The sequence below is a fragment of the Lethenteron reissneri genome, chromosome 48 (assembly GCF_015708825.2).
Source record: "Lethenteron reissneri isolate LAM-NWPU_2019-01 chromosome 48, ASM1570882v1, whole genome shotgun sequence".
Classification (NCBI taxonomy): Eukaryota; Metazoa; Chordata; class Hyperoartia; order Petromyzontiformes; family Petromyzontidae; genus Lethenteron; species Lethenteron reissneri.
The window spans coordinates 2,526,106-2,548,879 of record NC_083826.1 but is presented as its reverse complement, the minus strand read 5'-3'; the positions used below and the strand labels follow the sequence as shown (position 1 = coordinate 2,548,879).

The following is a 22,774-nucleotide window of genomic DNA, read 5'->3' as shown; positions in this document are numbered from 1 at the left end:
GACACACAAGCCCTGAACCCGTATCTGTGCAGTGGGGCATTGATTCGCTGTTTGTTTCTCCTGGGTGAGATCGTCATATCGGGATGTCACTTTTTAACGATAACCCTCCGCCACCCGACAGAGCCAATCAAATCCAAGTTGCTACGTCGTGGGCAAATGTGCCGATTGATTTGGTTGAGCAGCAAAAACCGGAGGAGGAGGAGGAGTGTTGAAAATCCCACGCAAATCGTTTGACTGGATCGAATTGTCAAACGTTTTGCCAGGGAAGCCACGCTTTTTTTTTCAGGAGCGTCCTGCTTTGAGATATTTGACCACACGATGACGTGGTGTGTTTATAGCTATGGGAGGAAACCAGAGAATCCAGAGGAGAACCCATACCAAACAGGCTTGACTTGAGTCCCCTTGAATGCCTGACATGGGCCCTCTTGGCTACTCGACATGGCACCTTTTGGCTACTTGACATGGGCCCTCTTGGCTGTTTGACACGGGCCCCCTCGGCTGCTTGGCATGGGTCTCTTGACTACTTCACATGGGTCCCATTGATTACTTAACACGGACCCTTTTGGCTGTTTGTTATCGGCCCTCTTGGCTACATAACAAGGATATCTTGGCAACTTGACATGGGCACCCTTGGCTGCATGGCATGGGTCCCCTTGATTACTTGACATGGGCTGTGTCTTGGTTAACTCTCATTCTAGCTTCAAAGTGTGCTCATAGACGCCTCCGTGGTGTGAATTATCATTGAGAAGCCACGGTGGAGAGATGTTAACTACATCGCCTGGTATACAGGAGGTCATGGGTTCGATCCCGACCCTGACGCCTGCTGTATATTTGGAGTTCGCATGTCTCTCTCCCCTCCACACTTATAAACGTGCGTTTTCGGAGTATCCGTCTGCCGTAAACTTCCACGTGATAAGCCGCTTCATTGGACTCTCATTTGTGATAGTCAGGTGGCTTCTGCAAAACAGCTGTACAGCTCAGGGGGTCTTTCCTGGTAAAATAAAAATTAAAGTTTCTAGTAATAGTCCGTCGCTCGGCGACGCCACGGCGGTGGGTCACGACGAACCCCGCGGCGTTCCAAAGGCCCCCCGGGGTGGGAAGGCACGAAGGGATTTATTCCCGTGAAAATGTCGATCTCGTTCCCGGCAACAAAGGAGTTTTCTGTTGAAGCCCTCTCTGCAAGCCTGCGGTTGTAACTGTGCCTAGAGATCGCATCTCGGTAACTGCCAGCTTGTCGCCCACCCTCAACCCCGCACCCCCCCCTCCGATTTTCTACTGAAAGTTTCTTTATGCGGAGAGCACTCGGAGTGCTGTTTTAACTGCAGCTATTACTGCCGGCGATTTGATTTTATCGGTTGCGCCGACCTAGACGGTATCAGCTGAGCGGCGTTCTTTTTTAAATCCTTTATATTAAGTTCGCTTGCTTGCGTGCTTGCTTGCTTGCTTACGACCGTGCCAACCTTTCGGTCGTGTTTTAACCCACTTCTCGTGATCCAATCGAGCTGACATTTTGCACACAGACTCGTTGTGCGAGACAATTAATGTTCGTGAAAAATGTTTTCCTAAATTTTACACTGTTTAGGGAAAACAAATTAAATATTTAATTACCAATTGTTTAATACTGCAGACAATCATCTGACCCATAGGTGGCAGCCATCTCAAGCCAGAGGACGAGAGGACTCTAGCCGCCACGCATATAAAGGATTTAGAGTGAAAAACTTTGTTTTTACGGGTTATACTTGTTTTTCTTTTTGGTGGCGAGTTCACCGTGGCGTAGGAGGAGGCGTGGTTGTGAAGCCCGTTGAGCAGCAAATTATAAAATCTTAGGGGCTTTTATTAAAATACCAGCAAGTGTTGCGCGCCCGTGGCATGCGCGCCATGGGGAAGGGGAGTAAAGTCAACGTTGGTGATGCGTGGGGAAAGAGAAAAAGAAATGCGAATAGGAAGAGAGGGGATAAATAACGGGAAGCTGGAGGAGGAAAGACACGGGGAAGGAACGGAGAAACGGGAGGGAGAGGAGTCGGGAGAGATGAGGAGAGGGTAGGAGGAAGCAGCCGCATCAGGGCGTCCACGCTGCTGCTGCGTGGAGGAGGAGGAGGAGCGGCATCTGTTTTCACAGTGGGCGGCGGGGAGAGGGGAGGGGTTCAGAGTGGGGGTGGCGGCACTGAAGTCACGTGGCTTGTGGGAGGCTTGAGCTGGTTTGGATATATGGAAACATTATTTGTATATTTAGATGTTATCCATCGCCAGATTAGCGCACTTCCTCGTGAAGTGTGCTAATCATTGCATCACTGCTCCACTCACTTGTGCATTAGGATCATTAAATTGTCATGTAGTATCAAAATACACGAACAGTATTGGGATCTCTATTATCAATGCTATAATCTCGCTTCTATGGCCATCCTATAGAGTAATAGACTGTTCCCGGCCATATGAATGTGGAATTTCCACTACTGATTCTGAGCCAATGACAAAGACAGTGACTGCCCCCCAGATGTCTGAGATGGGATACGTTAAGAATCTGAACAAATTAAAGTGAAAGCTGAAGGTGCAGCCCTGCAATTTCTGGCTCACGGGACTGCTGACTGACTGGCCTCCACTAGAGGGAGCCCTCGAGAGCTCCTCCCGAGGATACGTTGGCCTACTCTTCCACACTGGCCAGTACGTCTTGGAAGAGGTGGGCGCGTACCCACACTTTACCGCACCGCACGCGACCCTGCGGATCGTTGGACTCACTACGGCGATGACAACTTACACCGCTGGGGTAGGCAGGGGCGATGGAGGGGGAAGTGGGTCTCGGAATCTCGCCCCAATGTTTCAGCTGCCGTGCCGGGAGATGGAATTGACCCCCTGGATCACAAGCCCCACTTGCGAATCGTTGCTCCTCTGCGTCAGCATCGTGTGTACGGATAAACTACACGATACTCTTTCGATTTAAATATTTCGTGACTGCAGGGATTCATCTTCTTGGTTCTTTCGGTAAAGTCACGTAGAAGGGAAATAATAAAATAATAAAAATAAAACATAATAAAATAATATTATATTATATTATTTTATTATGTTATATTATTTTATTATGTTTTATTTTAATTTTTATTATTTTATTATTTCCCTTCTACGTGACTTTACCGAAAGAACCAAGAAGATACACGATACTCAATTGAAAACTCGTTTCTTCAGAACTGCTTTTTGTGCATGCAGTTTCATGTCCTGCCGCCACACCTCCGATTAGCATGGTTGGCTACGTACGGTGCGAAAGAAGTCCAAGATGCATACGTATACAGGTCAAGTCCATGTTATCTTTGCTTGCACACGCGATGCCTTTCCGGCACAAGTCTCCCACTTAAAGCGCCACCATCATTCATACTCAACGTAAACATTTTTAATTATATACAATGAGAACAAATATTATACATCCTATCTTCGGTTATTTATAAGTAAAAGCAATTAGCCACCGCGAGTTGTAGTATGCAAGTGCAAAGAGATATGTTGTCGTTGAGTTGCGACCGTGAATGGATTGATGTGTGTACGTACGTTGAACTTCTTTCGCGCCGTACGTAGCCAACCGTGGGCGAATCGGAGGCGCGGGTAATCGAAAGTGCGCGATACCAGAGCCGAGCGTGCGGATTGCGTTTGTCGAGGTTCGTTCCAAGAGCCGTGGTGCTGTAAAATGAGAAAGATGATGACGATAGCGCGTGGAGAGAAACTACGAGATATCGTCATGACGACACGTGAGGCTGGGCAGCTCTCTTCCAGGGCGCTCAGCTCGCGATGGGAGGCGGGCAGGGGGACGTTGTCAGTCTCAATGCCGGTCGGTGATCACTAACCCAGCCAATCGACCCTCCGGTGCGCCACGCGTTACACCGCGTTGGCATCGTCCCTCTGATTGTGCGCTGCCGGCAGTGGGGGTTGTGGAGGGGGGTGGGTGGGTGGATGCCAGCTGCCCACGGGCGTGCGTGCCGGACTGTACGCCCACATGTCCACGGTTAAAAACAAAAAAAAATCTCCGAGCGGCGCCTGTGCCAAGGAGCATGTGTGCGGGCCCCCCACACAGAGAGTGGGAGGGGAATCGGTGCCGTACGGCCGTGGCGGAAGCGGGCGGCTCGCGGCACGCGCGGATGACCCCCTCGCCGGGCAGCCCCTGGTCAGCCCCTGGCCGGCGAGGGTGGCCTCGCGGCAAAAAGTTCCTGGGTTCGATTCCAGAATCGGGCGCCTTTACTGTGTGGAGTTCGTAAGCCACCCTCCCCCCCCCGCCCCCCACTGTGCTACGTGGGTATTCTCTTGGTTTTCCGGGTTCCTGCCACAGCTAACAATTTAGCTTTTATTGGTAATGTACACAAATATCCCCATGCTGAATACTTAGCTGGCAATTAACTGTCTTCTCACCCTCCTTTTGTCTCTCTTTGTTTTCTTGTAGACTATAGAAACGAAACTATTTTTTTTATTTTACCAGGTAAGGCCCTCTTGCTGTAGCTGTTTTTTTCAGAAGCGACCTGGCCTCATGGTCGCTCAACGAAGTGGCTTGTCACGTGGAAATTGATAGCAGAAAAATACTCCAAATGCACCTTTCTAAATGTGGAGGGAAAAACCGGAGGACCCTGAGAAAAATCCAGACGACCACGGGAAGAACATGCAAACTCCAAATATACAGCAGGCGTCAGGGTCGGGATCGAACCACGGAACCCACAACCTCCTGCATACCAGGCGCGGTAGTTAACATCTCAACCCCCCCGGGGCCCATAACACACCGCTTAGGACAACGCGTGCCCACTTCGTTCTCCTCCTTGCAGTATCTATGAGACATCCTTCTTTCCATGGTATTGTCACAATTTATTTGGCTCAGAAGTGGCAACCGCAAACCCACGCGTGAATTAGCTTCTTAAAAAACCTCTCAGCCAACTCACAGCATAACGCCTCTTTAACACGAATCAATTCCGTGCAAAAACGCCCGCGTTAATTAGAGAGACAGAGAGAGAGAGTCTGCGTGACTGATGCAGTGATGCAGACCTCGCAATCAGAATTATCGCTGCGCTGCTCAGCGCCGCGATCCAGGTGAGCCAGGCGCCGGGCGCCAGACTCGAGCACAGCCACCTCCAAAAAGCCCCTTGGGCCTGAGCGCAAGCAATCAGCCCTAATTGGACACAAATTCGTACCAAATGTGAGTCGGAGCGCCTTTGCATTTTTCGCAAAGTGGCACGACAATGAGGCGTTATTTTTAGCCTTCGGGTGGGGCAGCTGCCACGCCGGATGGAGCCGAGGTTGGCTGCTCGCGGCGGCCGTGGGGATTGCGTCTCAGCGGCGGTTAGCAAGCAGCAGTGGCAGCGGCAGTGGCAGCGGCAGCAGCAGCGGCAGCAGCAGCCTGTATCTCAGAGGATGTAGAGCGGGGGACGAGCCAGGCTTACGAGGGCCTTCGGGTCACGGTCTGATGGATCACGCCACACACACTCACTGGCTGGTGTGTATGTGATGTGTATCAGTCTGGCATCACGGACAGTGACGCTCCTCTTATCCACAACTCTGGGTGCGATTCAATCTGAGAACAGCGCTGTCATCCACGTTGTAGATTCCTCCTCTTGCGGCTCGCTACTACGCCCTGCGGTTTCCTCCTTTATCTTCCGAAAATGAAATAACCCCAAAGTAACTGGCATTGGCCAAACATCCCCAATGCTGACATAATTACCTGTAAATGTTGCCGATTGGAATTGTTACACTGACAGCAACACTGCTCCCCCTGCTGCTTAAACAAACAACTTGGCAGGACGCTCCCGAAAAAGAATCGCGAAACTCGGCGAGGCTTTGGCTGGGGTGAAGCACGCATCCTCGAAGTAGTTATTGTAACAACGACAACAACAACAACGGCGGCGATCACCGTGTTGTTACCTCGGGCCTGTGAGTCGTCTCACCGGCGCGGTGGAGGCCCTCAGTGGTTTTCCCATTCTCTCTCTCTGTGTGTGCGTGAACGGTGCGGGGTGGAAGTGCCGGCACTTCGCTCCCACGTGGCACGCTGCACGGCGAGCCCGAGTGGCCCTTCACGTCAAGCTTCCTCTCAAAGGCTTTTGTTTTCGGGCTGCTTTTCGGACTCGTGACGCCGCGAGCGAGCAGTTCGGAATTGGTCGCGGCCAACGCGATCCATCTCAGTAAACTTGACTTTTTTAGGAACTGCTTCGTGTGTCTTTCGAACTGCTGTTTTGTGTTTTAGTTGTAACCCCCCCCCGTCCCCCCACCCCACTTCCGATTATCACGGTTGGCTACGTACGGTGCGAAAGAAGTTCAACGTGCATACGGTACATCCATTGGCAGCTCGCCAGAGTGTGCCCGTCCCTCGGATACAACCGTAGATGACAGATGCTGAATTATCTTACGGTAACAACATTTCCGCCCCAACCAACGCGCTTTCAATCTTGTCCAGTAACCTATTGGTGCAGGTTGTCATTGATATTTTCGTTCACACGTTCACTTGTGCTGCCAGTCGCGGCCTTGAGCCAATGGTGGAAATTCCACATTCCTATGACAGGGGGATAGTGCTTGCATAATGTCCTTCGAGGAGCTCGCTGACTCAGTGCGCATTCATACATTGATACATAAGATATTCATGCGTAAGTACATACACGCATGAACAAAACACATTCACACATTTAAAAAAAAGTTTTAATTCGTTTCTGCTCATCTCCTGTTTGCAACCCTGAGCCAGTGGTAACAAATTCCACATTCCTATGGCGGGGCGTGAGTCTATTCACAGGACAACTGCTGTCGACTTCCCACAACGTGGTACGGCACTCATTTTATCGACCCCTGAGAGATGATGGGCTGAGTCAACCCCATTCAACCAGAAATAAGAACTTCAACCTTTTGATTGCGAGCTGCTGCTCACCCTACCGCTGAGCCACCTGGCCGGAAACACAGCAACAACAGCAACAACAACAATAACAAAGGAATGATGAATTACGGTGGCGTTCATTATGTTTGTATGAATGAATGGGGAGTGGGGGGCTGTGGAGGGAACGGGGGGGGGGGGACTGGTGGTGCAGCGGTTAGCACGCTGCGCTGTGAACCACCCTGATCTCAAGATTCTCAACCACGGTCGACACTGAGCGGCGAGAGTTCCATCCTCACCCATTCCTCTCTCCGCCCCACATCACTCTCACCGACCTGCAATTATTATTTTTCTGCCGTATGGCCTGCCGATGAAGAAGCAGAGCAGTTTCACATTCAGGTGGCCACGTCCGATTAACCGCGTCAGGGGTAGCGGAGTGTATCGCTGTGATGTCTCCTTGATGTTTGTGGATCGGTGCATTGCGTGGTTGTTGGGTCTATTCTGCATGACCACAGTCACACACCACTGGAGAGATTTTGAGTGCCCAAACCTGCACTGAGCAGCATGCTAAATCATTTCGTTATACTGGTAGGAACCTCCTGGTTACACCAGCCCACAGGGGATTATTGTGTCCGTCGTGCAGGGAGGGGCTGGGTGAGGAGGGAGGGGCTGGGTGGGGAGGGGCTGGGTGGGGAGGGGCTGGGTGGGGAGGGGAGTGTGGGAAGGGGCTGGGTGGGGAGGGTGGGGATGGGCTGGGTGGGGAGAGTGGGGAGGGGCTGGGTGGGGAGGGTGGGGTTGGGTGGGGGGTGGGAGGGGTTGGGATGGGTGGAAGGGGTTGGTCACCCCGTGGTGCCCTTATAAAACTCAACGTTTAACCTACTCACGCCGGCTTGTGCCCGCCCTCACAGTCGGGCATATTTGACGAATACACCACGCTGCCGTTGACCCTGGCCATTGACCGAGCAACCCAACGTTCCTACCAGCTCCCTCCGCAGGAATGTGTTTGTGAGCAACATGGCGTGGAAAAGCCTGCAAATTAGGGTGGATTCGATTGGCTTAGGGGTGGGGCTGTAAAGCTGTGAAGTCTTCAGGGATTGCACGTGTGTGGAAATGAGTTAATCGATTTTAATCTCTGATCCATTCATCAAGGACTGAACATGAGATTTGCTTTGTGTTTTGTATTTTTTTGAATCGCACCTCCTCAGCTGTTGTTGACTTTAGGGTTTAACTTCCAGGTGTTGTTCTGTGAGAACTTTCGCATGATTATTGTCCAAAAATACACATCTTGTGTGTGTGCGTGTGTGTGTGTGGGAGCGGTAGTGTAGCGGTTAGCTCGCTGCACTATGAACCTGACGACCCAGGTTCGATTCCCGCTCACGGTCAACACCAGTGACGATTATCTGAACCGGTCCTGGGCCTCCACTAGGTCGACTCAGCCTCAAATGAGTACCTGGTTTGGTGTGTAAACATCGCCACTGGGGAGACAAAGGCGGTCGGGCGTGGTTGTTGGCCAACCACCCCCTCGTGTACCGTTCCGGCCTTCAAAGCTGCTCCCTAACAGCACTTGCCCCTACAGTCTGTTAAGGCTATATGGGGGATCTTTATCTGTGTCTTGTGTGCATGTTGTACATTGTGTGGTGTAGTGGTTAGCGCGGTGCGCTACGAACCCGGCAATCCGAACTCCATCCCCTCTCACGGTCAACACCAGTGACGATTTTCTGAAACGTTCCTGGGCTTCCCCTACGTCGACTCAGCCTTAAACGAGTGAATGGTGCAATGTGTAAACATTGCCACTTGGGAGACAAAGACGGCCGGGGAGTGGTGCTGGCCACCCACCCCCTCGTGTGCCGTGCCGGCCTTCATAGGTGCTGATCGCTAACAGCACTTGCCCCAACAGTCTGTTAAGGCTACACGGGGGGATCTTTGTCAAAGTTGAGTGAGTGGTCATTGTATGGGTGTGTGTGGGAGGGTATTTGCATTTTTATTATCTGTTCCTAAAATACTTTGTTGGAATTCTTACTCACTCCCTCGGCAACTTTACTGAGCCAAAAATGGAGTGTCTGTTGAGGCTCCAACTTGTCTGGACACTGCTTTGGCAAAGAGGAGGCCGTGAGTTGGCAGTGAGGCATTGCTATAGCCCAGTCTCGTATGATCATCACATCACACCCCATTATCTATCCACTGCTGGATGTAGACCTCCCCACACCACGTCGTATCATAAAAGTTTTACCGCGCTCGGTTGGAGGAGCGTCTGGCGTGTGCTTGTTGTTAGATTTAACCACAAGGAAGACACAGATCCCATCACGTGACCAACGTGGCCCAGCGGTAGCGCACTCGCCCGCTCGTTGCAGAGGTTCACGGTTCGATTCCAGCGGCCACCCTGGTTAATACTGCGGGTGCACTAACCGTCATGACTCTACGCGCCGTTTCCTGCATGGTGAACGTTAAAGATCCCCTGATGACACTCGCCAAAGCAGGCCGTCGTGTGCCCGCATCACGGCATCAAATTTGCCACGTTTTAAAACCGCACCGTAAGTTGCTCAATCAAGACCATACACAGCACCAATCATCGATCCCCTCCTGGTAGACTCATGCCCCAGATCACTCTTGCAAATGAGACTCATTAAACAAAATAAACTTGAAGCCTCACCACCACTTTGCACGTACGCCGCTCTCAGCCTTGCCTAACCCACCAGCTCGACAGAACTGGGCGTGTGGCGGTGCCGTTGTACCGCAATGTTGCTTGTAGTTGTGGAGCTTAAGATGCCATCGTGTCGTTGTCGAGCTTAAGATGCCATCGAATACTTCCCAGGTCGCTGATAGACCAGAGTAGGTGGCACGTGGCCATTACCGAGAAGTGGACCGTGCGGAAATATTTCCCAAATCGCTGACCCGTTGAGATCCAGCTGAAAGCGCGCTCCATGTAATCAAGAGCACGGCATAGGGCTCGCAGTGTTTGTACGCTCTGAGCGTGCCTGTGCGTGTGTTTGTGCGTGCGGAGCGGTAGCGTCATGCTCAGGGCACTACGCTGAGGTCTCTGTGACCCCCTGGTCTCGATCCAATCCACGGTGTGAAAAGCTGCCACTTGATGTTTGAATTTGGCCTTGGCCTCTCCTAGATCAGCTGATCCTGAAATTAGTAACCGTTACCTGCTGCAGTTGTAGGGGGTGGGATGAACACGATGTGGCGAGTGTTGTGAGAGTCTCACTCTCCACTCGTGTGTCGAATTGGGCTTTAGTAGATCAGAATCGGAATATTTTTTTATTGAGACTGCGGGAGGGGGAATCCGATGAGCTGTGAAGCTTTTTCTTCACAGATGTCCAGTATTGATCACGGGGACAGAAAGTTACAACACCAAACAATGCAACTAACAACGACGGCAGTGAAAAATATGGGAATTGGTAAGCGAGTCACTAAATATAATTAAAGGAGAATTAATTAATTAATTCTACAAGTCCGATTTGATCAGGCTTGGGCAAGGCAGCAAAACCAATAAAAACTCAATTGCCTCAGACCACATCAAGATACCACCACACAGCATTAATCCCTCAATACAATGGCACATTTACATTGAACTATCAATGCACAGATAAGATGCTCGCTAATACACCCTTCTGGCACTGAGCACATCGAGCAACAGATTTCGAGTGACCTGGTCCAGATTGCGGTTTGGTGCATGAACTTTCCCTGAGTCTCTCTCTCGAGGTCAGCTCCGTCTAAAATATCAACCCGTGCTTGTGGTAGCGTTCGACATCGTCAGCAATGGGGAGACGAAGGCGGCCTTGAGCGTTTCTTGCTTTTTAGCCCCCCCCCCCCTTCCAATACGTTATCATGTGCACCAACAGGAGCTTGCGCACAAACACGTCCACGTCTACGTACACCTCGTGCTCCATTTTAGCCCCCCCCCCCTCCCGATACGTTCCATTCATTGGCTACCACATTCTGATAAGCTCCCCCCCCCCCTCTCCTCCCCCTCAACTTGTATTTAAGAACTTGCATCTTGGAATCCCTGCCTCACTTTATACAGCAAATCTGGCTGTGACGGTCCCACCTGATGACGGAGACTTGTGTTGCCTCCGAAACGTCGTGATTTTTATTATTTTATTTTTATTGATTTTAATTTCATTTTTTACCTACGTGACTTTACCGAAAAAACTAAGAGTACGTTTCTTGCTTTGTTTGCTTGGGCTACCTCTGGCCCCTCGAAGCTGCCCGTGGTTCCCGAGTGTGATGATGGCCTAGTTGTGTCTGACACGGCCATCTAGAGCCGTGGGCCACGCAGCTGCCAAGCAATCGATCACTCAACGTCCACCTCTGTCAGGCGCAATTCACGGAGAGCATGGGAGCGCTTGAACACACAAACAAAATTCAGATGAGAAATATGGTACGTGTCAGGGCTCTCTCATCCAGCCAGCGCGATTTCAAACTTCGTCAAAGCAAGGGTTACAACATGGGCAGTGCCCCGTTTGCTCACCCTGTTGTTTTCAACGTTAAAATGTTTTTACGATATTCTCAGATTTTTCCCTTCTAATATTTTTCCGTCGCACAGACTCATCCGTTTATCAACCACTGCGTCACCAGGGCACATGGGACGGTGGTTTGCCCACTCGAGTGCTAGACGGTGGACTTTTTAAGATAATTTCATATTTTGCTCGCATGACATCCACGATAACGAGGGAGGGAGGCAGATTACGCCAGTTGAAACTATAAACGATATTTTGGTTGTGAAAATCTGTTGGGAGTAATTCCCCCCGCCCCTAAACCACCGCTGTGTAGGTGGTGTTTTCTATTCGAGTTCATTTAATAGTCTGGAACATTTTTTTTTACTCGGTTATTTTCACCGAGTAAAAAAAAAATACAACTCTCACGCCCACATTTACGCACATTCGCTCGCTCGCAAACACGTAGACACCCCCCATACACAGACACATACAAGGAAGGTAAAGGATCTCGTCACAGCCATGCAGTTTTGTTAGCGAGCACCTATTAATGACAGCACACAGAGCACGAGAGAGTAGTGTGGCCAGCGCCACACGTGCCAATTTATCACTGCTTCGGCAGTAATAAATTTGCACCTGCATGATGTTGCTGGATGTAACCACAACACGTTTAATGTTTTGAATTTCTCTCCAACACAACGTATGTTTATGTATGCACTGTTGAACTTCTTTTGCACCGTACGTAGTGAACCCTGCTAAATCGGAGGTGCAAAGGACAATAAACTAAACACAAAAAGCAGTTCTAAAGAAACGAGTTTTTAATCTAGATGATGATTTAAAAGTGCACAGCTCCAGTGGCTTCCTAATATCGGAAGAGCGTTCCAGACGGCCGCAGAAGCGCATCTGAAAGCGCCGCGCGATGCGCTGACCGTCTTTGTTCGGTGGCCAGCCAAGAGCCGCTGCTGTGCGGATGACCGGAGTGATGTGATGATTATGCTGCTTAACACGACCGGTGGTGGCTGCTGCTAAAGCGGAAATAAATTGCCTCCGTTTGTTCATCACGTGACAACTTCATGAGTTGGTTGTGTCCGGTGGAGGACGGTGCACGACACGCGTTTAACTCTCGCGGTCTGACCCCCCAAAAGTCAGTCGATGGAGGTGTGTGGTGTGTAGCGAACCCGGGCTTTTGTAACGTCTCCCGCCCGTCTCTCCCACCCGCCCGCAGCATGCGCCTGCAACGGCCACTCGAACGTGTGCCACTACGACCGCTCCCTCTACCAGACGACGGGCAACGGCGGCCACTGCACGGGCTGCCGCGACAACACCGCGGGGCCTTTCTGTGATCGCTGCCGCGACAACTTCTACCGCCAGCACGGCTCGGGCCCCTGCCTGCCCTGCAACTGCGACCCCGTGGGTGAGTGGACGCCACCCTAACGCCGGGAGGTTGGTGATCGTGAGAGGGCTCGGAGGTCGGAGGTGAGAGCGCCACCGGATTGAGATCCTGGGCCCGATTACAGGCAGCTGCCACTGCTGATGAAACCGGGTACTCGAGTGTAGTGAGTTCATGGTCTCAGCCTGGCCATCGATGACTTGACACATGGACCAACCAGACTTACGTAGAGACCCAAGGACTCATGATGCATAGACTTACGCAGGGACCCATGGACTCGCATAGATTGAGTTGTGATGAAACCAGGCTCTCGAGTATCACGAGTTGATGGTCTCAACTCAGAAACCGGCGACTGCACAATAAAAAGGTCCACGTGAAACTTTGTTCGGTATCTTAATGTGGATACGTTCGCAGCTCTGCGAGTAAAAATGTCACCTTGTCATGCAATGAACCTCATTCTCAGTGGGAATGTGCTGTCCTCCTGTGTGTGGACCAGAGGTCACTTCAAGGTAGTTCGGTGATTTCCACTTCCGTGGGCCATTGTCTAGCACATGGTTGTACTTGCTCCATGACAATTTCCAAATAAATATTTATTTTCACAACACAATGCTGACAGCACAGCCGAGATAATACTGCGGGGAAGACTCCCCAATGTCTCAGGACAGCTACCGTGAATAAATAAAAATCTCGAACAGGTGGCGACCCGAATGATGACACTGATGACTCTCACAATGGGGAAGGGCTAGGAGTTGACCCTGGCTGGGATTTGAACTCTGTATCTTGTGAGTGAGAGCCCACAATTGCTCCATTTGGGGGGAGACACATCCCAGGCTCTCTGGGCCATGCAGAGTATCATCTGTGGCTTGGCCCAGCCTCTGCTATGAGTGTTTTCTAGGAACAGGTTCTGTGATGTAACAGACACACACACAGTCTCGCGCACAAGATATTATATATACATCTTGATTTGAAGCTTTCGTGACTGCAGGAATCCATACTCTTTGGTTCTTTCGGTAAAGTCACGTAGGTAGAAAATCAACAGATCACGACGTTTCGATCGCAACACAAGCAACCGTCATCAGGAGAGACAATCACAGCAGGAGTTCTGCTGACGTAGGAGTTCTCCTTATGTGTTTGTCTCACCTGATGACGGTTGCTTGCGTTGCGATCGAAACGTCGTGATCTATTGATTTTCTATCTACGTGACTTTACCGAAAGAACCAAAGAGTATGTTCAGATGCATTCGCCAACGATGTTGGCCGTGAGTAGGATCGCCGGTTCAGTACGCTGCCACATGCCGGCACTCCCACACACTCGCAAACTCACTTTCCCACAAGCGGAGAGAGAAGAAGCTTTAAAAAAATAAACCCACAATAAATAAAATAAAAACTGCAATAATATACGTAAAGAAAAGCTACAAATGGGGACGGAGGCTGGGGGGAGTGTTTAAAACTCGTGATAAAGCTAATCAAACTGACGTTGAGTCATCACAGCACACAGGCTGCTTGGCCTGAATTGACGTCACCTCAGAGAAGAAGGCGATAAAGATGGGGCGACAGGGAGCCGTACACCGCTGATGTCAGAGTTATGGCCGGGTCCCACTGCACCACCGCAAATGGTCATCGCTGTCGACGAAAGATCCACAGCCGGCCAGTCTTCATCTGCTGCTGGATGAAGACCGTTGCCCTTTGACGCCACCGCTGCCGAGTCCACACACGGCCGCGTGGGGAATGGGTGGCCTCGACCGCGGATCCGCTACGATTCGAGGGGGAAATGCCAAAATTGGGGTTCGTTCGGCCCTTCCGAAAGACTGGTCGGTGTCTCCCGGCTGAAGCGAGCGTCAGGTGCGGCTCATCTCCTTTGGGTGGGAGGGGGGGAGGGCCTTTAGCCAGTGGTGGAAATTCCATCTTCCAATGTCAGGGCCCAGTCTCTCCATAAGACGGTGTCTGTTGATTATCGCACAAATCGGTATTCTCGATTCACCCGCCACCCACCGGCGCTGCGAGTGTCGAGCACAGCCACACGCTGACACGTTGGAGATCTAGTGGCTGACTGCACTCATGCGACTAGGCCGCATGGTTGCATGGATTTTTTTTAATGCAGTTACTCTGATTTCCTGCGGCGCCATGGTGGCGAGATGTTAACTACCTCGCCTGCTATACAGGAGGTTGTTGGTTCGATCCCGAAGCCGACGCCTGTATATTTGGAGTTTGCATCTTCTCACCGTGGTCGTTTAGATTTTTGCTCCATGTCCTCCGGTTTTTCCTTCCACATTTAGAATCACCATCACGCGTTTCGAGTATTTGGCTGCTATAACATTTCCACACGATGATAAGCCACTTCGTTGAGCTATCGTTGGTAGCCGTGTCGCTTCTGAAAAAGAGCTACATAGCTCAGTGGGCATTACCTGGTAAAAATGAAAAATAATTAACGGTTAGTTTTTTTCTACATGCTGCACCAGTGAGGGATTAGCCAGAGTAACAGCGGACGGTGGGGCAGTGGTTAGCGCACTTGCGCTTTGAACGCGGCAACCTGAGTGTGATTGCTGGCCAGGAGCTAACATCAGTGGCGAGTGATATATGAACTGGTGCTGTGACACTACCTGCAATACTCCCTGTGACTGGATCAGTGTGGGAAGACATTCATCCAGAATTATGATTACAGTATTATTATTTTTAGTGGACATTATTCAATAGAGTATTGAAGCTATGTGAGGCTTTCCAGGTTAAATAAAGATTCTTACTACTATTATTATTAAGCAGTCAATGATGTCTGTGCTGAGACCATCAAATTCCATGCCCCTGAGAACCTAATTTTACCTTATTTTTACTTATTTATCCAGGTTTTTTTCTATTTTAAGATGTTTTCAGCCGATTGATGGTGAGTGTTTATACGTGTGGGAGGAGACCGTAGCACCCGGAGGGAATCCCACGCATTCGAGGGGGCAATGCTCTAGCATGGGATCATGGGAGAATGAAACTTGGATAATGGGAGAATGAAACTTGGATAATGGGAGAATGAAACTTGGATCATGGGAGAATGAAACTTGGATCATGGGAGAATGAAACTTGAATCATGGGAGAATGAAACTTGGATCATGGGAGAATGAAACTTGGATCATGGGAGAATGAAACTTGGATCATGGGAGAATGAAACTTGGATCATGGGAAAATAAAACTTGGATCATGGGAGAATGAAACTTGGATCATCGGAGAATAAAACTTCTGTTTCAGAAGTGACCTGGCCACAAATGATAAGCTCAACGAAGTGGCCCATCATGTTGAAATGTATAGCAGCCAAATAATCTAAATAGTCTAAACGCATGTTGATTCTAAATGTGGAGGGGAAAAAAACTGGAGGACCTGGAGAAAAAATCCACGCGACCACGGAGAGGACATCAAACTCCAAATATAAAGGCGTCGGGGTCGTGATCAAACCCGCTCCACGCTCTTTCACACGGCTATTGAGAGCTCTTTGAACCACATGCTCTGAATTCTCATAATCCACGAATCAAAGAGCTGTACAAATAATTTAACATGGCCCATGTCTCTTCACCACAGCCTCTCTCTCTCCCTCCCTCTCTTTTTTTCATTGTCACTGCGCCGCACACTTACGAACGAGACTCACCTTTTGTACCGGACCGACGAATTCCAACGCCTCTTTATTAACCGGTGAAATAACAGGAGTCACGCCTGTGCGTCCGTGCAATCTCTTTCTCAGCCCGTGCAATTTTTCATTCGTCGTAAATGCCAGGTGCGACGGCGCATCAAACACCACGGCGTCCACGCGGAGACGCCTTTGCACCCAAAGCCAAATGAAGGCGTGGATTGCGTCTCGACGAAAGGATTAAAAAAACATCAATTATCCCACGTTCTTCATTGGTCCTGACTTAAAAGGCATTTTCAGTAGATAATGATGACGTTCAAGTTTAGCCCAACCCAGCCGTCTTGCACCGTTTCTCTCGCCGCGCTTGGAATTCTTTTGCAAGGGGTGGCTGGGTGGTTCGGAGGTCAAGAGATCTCTGTGCCACCGCCGCTGAGAACTTGGGTTCAAAACCAGGCGGCTGCCTGTGATTAAACCGGGGTTTCGTGGTTGTGAGTTCATGGGTCTCAGCCCGGTTACCAGTGACTGTCCAGCTTCGAAAATGAAAATGAAATTGAATGCGTGTGTGTGTGGCTGCGTCCGTGTGTCTGTGCGCGTTTGCACCTGTTTGTATTTGTGTCCGTGCGCGCGTGTACATCTCCGTGTGTGTGTGTGTACATGTACGTGCATGTGTGCGTGCGTGCATTTGTGGGTGTGTACATTCGTCTGTGTGTGTGCGTGAGTGTGCGTACATCCGCGTGTGCGTACATCCGCGTGTGCGTGCGTGCGCGTGTGTCTGTGGTGCCTTCATAGTTGTTGCTCGCCAACAGTCTGTTAAGGCTACACGGGGGATCTTTGTCTTTGTGTGCGTGGTGCCACCCCCGTCCCGCAGGCTCTCTGAGCGGGCAGTGCAGCACCACCGGGCAGTGCGCATGCAAGGCTGGGGTCGGGGGTCAGAGGTGCGATCGCTGCCAGCCCGGGCACCACTCACTCTCCCACAACGGATGCAGGTGAGGACCTCACGGCCACGGGCTACGACTATGGGACTCGGTGGCTGGGTCTTTCACGCAGACGTTCCCTGGGTTTGATCTTCCACAATGCTCATGGTCCATTCTTGATACAGTAAATTTAGCAGTGACGGTCCCACCTGAAGACGGAGACTTGTGTTGCCTCCGAAACGTCGTGATTTAATTGATTTATTTTCATTCAATATTATTTTATTTCTATTTTTATTTTTTACCTACGTGACTTTACCGAAAAAACCTAAGAGTATGCTCATGGTCCACCCTAAACCACATCCACTGCATAAAGCATGGCAGATGCGGATTCCTGGTGCACAAAGGGAAAATAAAAATAAAACTCTCCGGTAGTATGCAACTGTGGTCACCCAGAACAGACTGTACGACATGTATGACTGTGCACGCATGTTCCGCAGGCCTTGCGCGTGTGACCCCGCTGGGAGCACCCACGATTGCCAGGACGGGGGGCAGTGCGTCTGTAAGCCCAACGTTGAAGGGGACAACTGCAACCGGTGAGTGTACGTTCCACGTTCTCACGGCCAGTGTATCGACCACCCCCGAAGGACGATGGACTGAGACCGCCCCCTGTCCGGGACAAGCCGCTCGCTCTACCACTGAGCCATCCGGTCAGATTAAGTGGCTTAAACCTGGACTCGCACACAGAACCATCCACCAATCTCCCATGACAATCGGAAGACTCGTGGTCGGCTTTTGTCTCCCTAGTGGCGATGTTTACACATCGCACCAGGTACCCATTTGAGGCTGAGTCGACCTAGAGGAGGCTGGTTGAAATATTCGCCACTCTTTTTGATTGTGAGCGGGAATCGAACTCGGGTCGCCGGGTTCGTAGCACGGAGTGCTAACCATTGCGCCACCACTCCCCACATCCGAAACAAAATACAAAGATCTCCCGTATAGCCTCAGCAGACTGTTGGGGCAAGTGCTGTTAGCGAGGCTGGTACGGCACACGAGGGGGTGGGTGGCCAACACCACGCCCGGCCCCCTTTGTCTCCCTCGTCGCGATGTTTACACACTGCACCAATGTACTCATTTGAGGCTGAGTCGACCTAGGGGGAGGTCCAGGACCGGTTCAAATAATCTTCACTGCTGGTGGCTGTGAGCGGGAATCGAACCCGGGTGGCCAGCTTAGTAGCGCAACGTAGCGCTAACCGCTACAACTACCGCTCCCCACATACATACACACACATAACACCTCTCCCTTCACCACAGAGTTCTCATTATCCGCCAGGCCCTCTCCAAACAATAACAAGTTCATTAAGTGTCTTGCAGTACCATTTCCCGCGGGGCATGAAAGCGTGTTCATGTTGGCAGCGGTCCGCGCGTGCGAGAGATCGCCCGCGTGGTCCGTTGTGGGGGGCGGGCGGCCGTCCATGGGTGGTCGCTCGTTCTGCCCGCCGCAAACGCGCCTCCCTTCCACCGTCACTCTGTTGAGCTTGCCCCGCTGCTTGCCGCGCTCGCTCGACCGGCGCCCGCAGGCTGCAAGAAGGTTGTGGGTCGCGGTTGGACGCAGTCTCATCCTCCTGCGACGCGATGGTTGTTGCGCTCCTGGAGATGCTGTGCGTGGGGCCGAACAAAAAACACGAATGCGCACGTGGGTAGCATCTCGAAGGATCCAGCAGCATCCCGATGCCTCGTCCGGCGATGCTACGCCGAGGCAGCCGCGTCGCAACCGCTTATGGCTCCTCGCGCGACGTAGTTCCGTTGTCTTACTCGCGTTTTATACAATTCACGTTTAACTAAAATGATGTGTTCCCGAATGCATTCATCGCATCGCGTTCCATCCAATTCGCGGAGATGGCAACATAGCAAGACACCCTACGTTTGCGAGAAGCCCACAAGGCCCTCCGGCCGGGCAGCAGTGTAATAACGACGTTATGCTTTATTTCAAGGCGAATGTTATCGGCGAATGCATTGAGTTTTTCTGTCGTTGTTATCATAGCATAGCAGGAGCCGAACTGCTGCTGCTGCTACTGCTGCTGCTGTGTCAAGCTTCCTTTGTGACGTTCTAGTCAGGAGAGATAATGTACCAAACAGGCAGACCCCGCGGGGGGGGGGGGGGGGGGAAGGGGACTGGGAAGTTAAGCCGCGCGATTACAGCCATCTGTTCGGCAGAGAGGGGGTCATGGCCAGGTCTTCTGCTGCGAAAAGAGTAAAAAACACAGATGTATAGTTGGGCTCACATCCCCGGCTGCGCCCCTGGCTGGCTTGTGCGTAAATTATATCCGTGATCGTCGTGGTACTGGAGCGCAGGCCACGACCACAGCAGCAGAGCCAATGCTGAGCCTGGAGTGACCCAGAATGCATTGCTTCAGGACGTCGACCACCGCCCTCTTAGGGGGTCCGTCCAACACAAACGGCCATTGTCAATCCACCGCTGCACGATGGCCTCCACAATCCGCCAGCGCGCCTCTCGCGATCCTGCGATGCAACAAATGCACCGGTGCTGATTGCTCCGACTCCATCTCCCCAGCGGACGTTCTCTCTCTATCTCTCCCGGACACGTTCCGTTCCTTGGCTGACGCTCCGTTGTTGTTGTTGACCGCCGGTCATCGTGCCACTTGACCGTGACGCATCCCGTTCAAGCCCCTTTAGTTTGGATGAAGTCATTGACCTGGGGCTTGTTCTCTAAACCACGTGTTCCAACCTTGGGCAGGGCACACTGGCTCTTGTCGAACTCTCTGCCACACAGCGCTGGATACTGGATTTGATTAAAGTCACCCTTCACATGATTTTGAAAGGCAATGCTTTTCAGCTGTAGAAATATGTCAACTGCGTGACCTCTCACCACCGCTCGGCTGCTTTATCATGACGACGATGATGAGGATGGTGACTGCAAATTTGTATTTCAGCAGTGCTGTAGCAACGTATTCCCGTAATCGTATCAATGTAACGAGATTGTTTTGGAAATCATTATGGCATTTCGATTTAAAGCTTTCGTGACTGCAGGGATTCATCTTCTTGGTTCTTTCGGTAAAGTCACGTAGAATGGAAATAATAAAATAATAAAAATAAAACATAATAATTATTATGTTTTATTTTTATTATTTTATTATTATCATATTATTTCCATTCTACGTGACTTTACCGAAAGAACCAAGAAGACATTATGGCATTGTTAAAATATTCTGGAACGTTGTGTGCTCTACCTAGAAGATTAAATAGAGCTAGTGTATGCACGTCTGCGTGCGTGTGTCTGAGTGGCGTGCGCGTTGCGTGTTGATGTGCGTGCCTTTGTGAGTCCGTGTGTGTGTGTGGAGAGCGGTTGTTAGCGCACTTTGCGATAGATTCCTGCTCACGACCAGCATCGATGGTGAATATCTCAAACTGGTCTTGACTCGGCCTTCGTCGAGTATCTGGTGCTGTGTATAGACATCACCACTGGCCTTAATAAGTGCACGTCAACAGCACTTGCCCCAACAGCTTGTGCAGGCTACACGGGGTGAATCTTTGTCTCTATGTGTGGGGAGTGGCGGCGCATCGGTTTGCACGCCACACTACGAACCTCCATTACCTGACTTTGATTCCCTGCCAGAGCTATAAATCAGTGGGGCGTGACGCTTGAACACGTTGGCGAGATGTTAACTATCATGACATGTTAACTCCCTCGCCTCGTATCCAGGAGGACGTGGGTTCGATTCCGACCCTGGGGACTTGTATATGTGAAGTTTGCACGTCCTCGCTGGTGATCGCGTGCTTTTTTGTCCGGGTCCTCCAGTTTTTCCCCTCCACATTTAGAATCACCGTCACGCGTTTAGAGTATTTGGCTGCTATAACATTTCCACACGACGACGAGCCACTTCGTTGAGCTATCGTTGGAGGCCAGGTCGCTTCTGAAAAACAGCTACACTGCTCAGTGAGCTTTTCCTGGTAAAATTAAAAAAAAGTTTAGTTTCATTGTTTAGTGCCGCGTCCACCCCTCGGTCAACTCGGTTTTAAATAAAGAACCCGGGAGCGGTGTGTAAAAACATCAGCCAGCACTGCGGGGAGACAAAGACGACAGGCAGCTGTGGTGGATACGTCCAGCCACTTCATAGGCGCTCGCTAACAGAACTTCAACCGGCGTTCTTACGCCGGCTCCGTGCGCGGGGGATATGTTTGTCTTTCTCTGCTTTTCTCTCCGTGGAACTAAGGGGTCAGCCTCGGCGTCCCGTTCGTAATCCACATTGTGAAATGTGCTCCCCGAGGAAGAGTGCGGAGGTGGGGGGGGAAATGGAAGCATCTTTGGCAACGGTGTGCATGAAGACCCAAACGAGTTTCCTCCTGTAGTCTGGATGTCTGTGGACTGCCTCGTCCCCTTTGCTGCCCGAGATTCACGAAGGGGCGGCAGAGCGAACGCACCCACGGGGGTCAGGGCTTTTGCCAAGGAGCACCCCACGAAGTGAATAACGCCTCCCTCGCCGTACTCGTCTGGCAGTGCATTTCTATCAACAGCGCTGGTCTAATGCCATCAGCTCTTGGGCTGGCTTCGATGTTGAGCGTCTCACCGGCGGAGTCAGGCCCACGCGAGCCAATGCTGGTGAACTGCCACATGTCCAGATGTCTCCTAACTGGACACAAAACCACAGTGTTATGTTATTGTTGTTATTACTACTCAGCTTGTTTATCCAGGAAAGCCTCGCTAAATCTCAAGACACCTTGGCAGGGGGGGGGGGGGTGGTCCTGTCCAGTTCTAGCAGCCGGGTGCGATGCTGATGCTGTTGCGTGATTTCCAGTTGACTACAATTTACAGGGAGTTGTTCAGCATCGGGACGTTTGAATGTGTGCAACGTACGTACGGAAGCGGTTGTCTGAACCTGTCCTGCGCCTCCCCTATGTCTACTAAGCCTGTAGGGGCGGGGAGACAAAGGCGGCCGGGCATGGCGACGGCCTCACTGTCCCCGGGCGTGCGCCGTGCCGGCCTTTGCTGGCTGCTCGCTAACAGCACAGCTGGGACGTGGTGACGGTCACCATGGTGATGTTCACCGTGGTGACGGTCACCATGGTGATGTTCACCGTGTTGACGGTCACTTTGGGGGGACGTGGTGATCGTCACCATGGTGACCGTCCACCGCATCGTGCCCTGTCAGATGCTCTTCTGCGGCCGTTTGGAACGCTCTTCCTTCCGATTTTAGGAAGCCACCGGAGCTTTATGCACTTTTCAGAACTGATTTTTGCGTTTAGTTTGTTGCCTTTCCCCCGCACATCCGATGAGCACGCTCGGCACACGCAGCCCAACTTTGTCTTTGTCCTCCGGTCACCTGCGCCAGGTGCCGCCCGGGACACTTCCACCTGGACGCGCGCAACCCGAGCGGCTGCTCCGCGTGCTTCTGCTTCGGCCACGCGGCGTCGTGCAGCGGCGCCCAGGGCTACGCGGCGCACACCGTCGCCTCCTCCTTCCACGCAGGTCAGGGCGGCACGGCGCTCTCCCGCCCCATCTCCGGGTGGAGCGGCTCGCGAATAGCCGGCGGATTTCGTTCGGGCGCGCAGATCGCGAGGAGAGAGTCCCTCCGTGTTTACCCTTTTTTTTTATCCG

General features: G+C 51.4%; 1 protein-coding gene across 3 annotated transcripts in view; it reads left to right on the top strand.

Annotated features, from left to right (window-relative positions):
- LOC133354764 (laminin subunit gamma-1-like) overlaps positions 1 to 22,774 on the top strand; it is a 152,662-nt gene that overhangs the window by 98,647 nt on the left and 31,241 nt on the right. For all 3 annotated transcript variants that reach the window (XM_061571862.1, XM_061571861.1, XM_061571864.1), the window contains 4 exons: positions 12,479 to 12,667; positions 17,115 to 17,232; positions 17,658 to 17,753; positions 22,509 to 22,645. In XM_061571862.1, the coding sequence (XP_061427846.1) occupies positions 12,479 to 12,667; positions 17,115 to 17,232; positions 17,658 to 17,753; positions 22,509 to 22,645 (540 nt within the window). The remainder of the gene's footprint in view (positions 1 to 12,478; positions 12,668 to 17,114; positions 17,233 to 17,657; positions 17,754 to 22,508; positions 22,646 to 22,774) is intronic.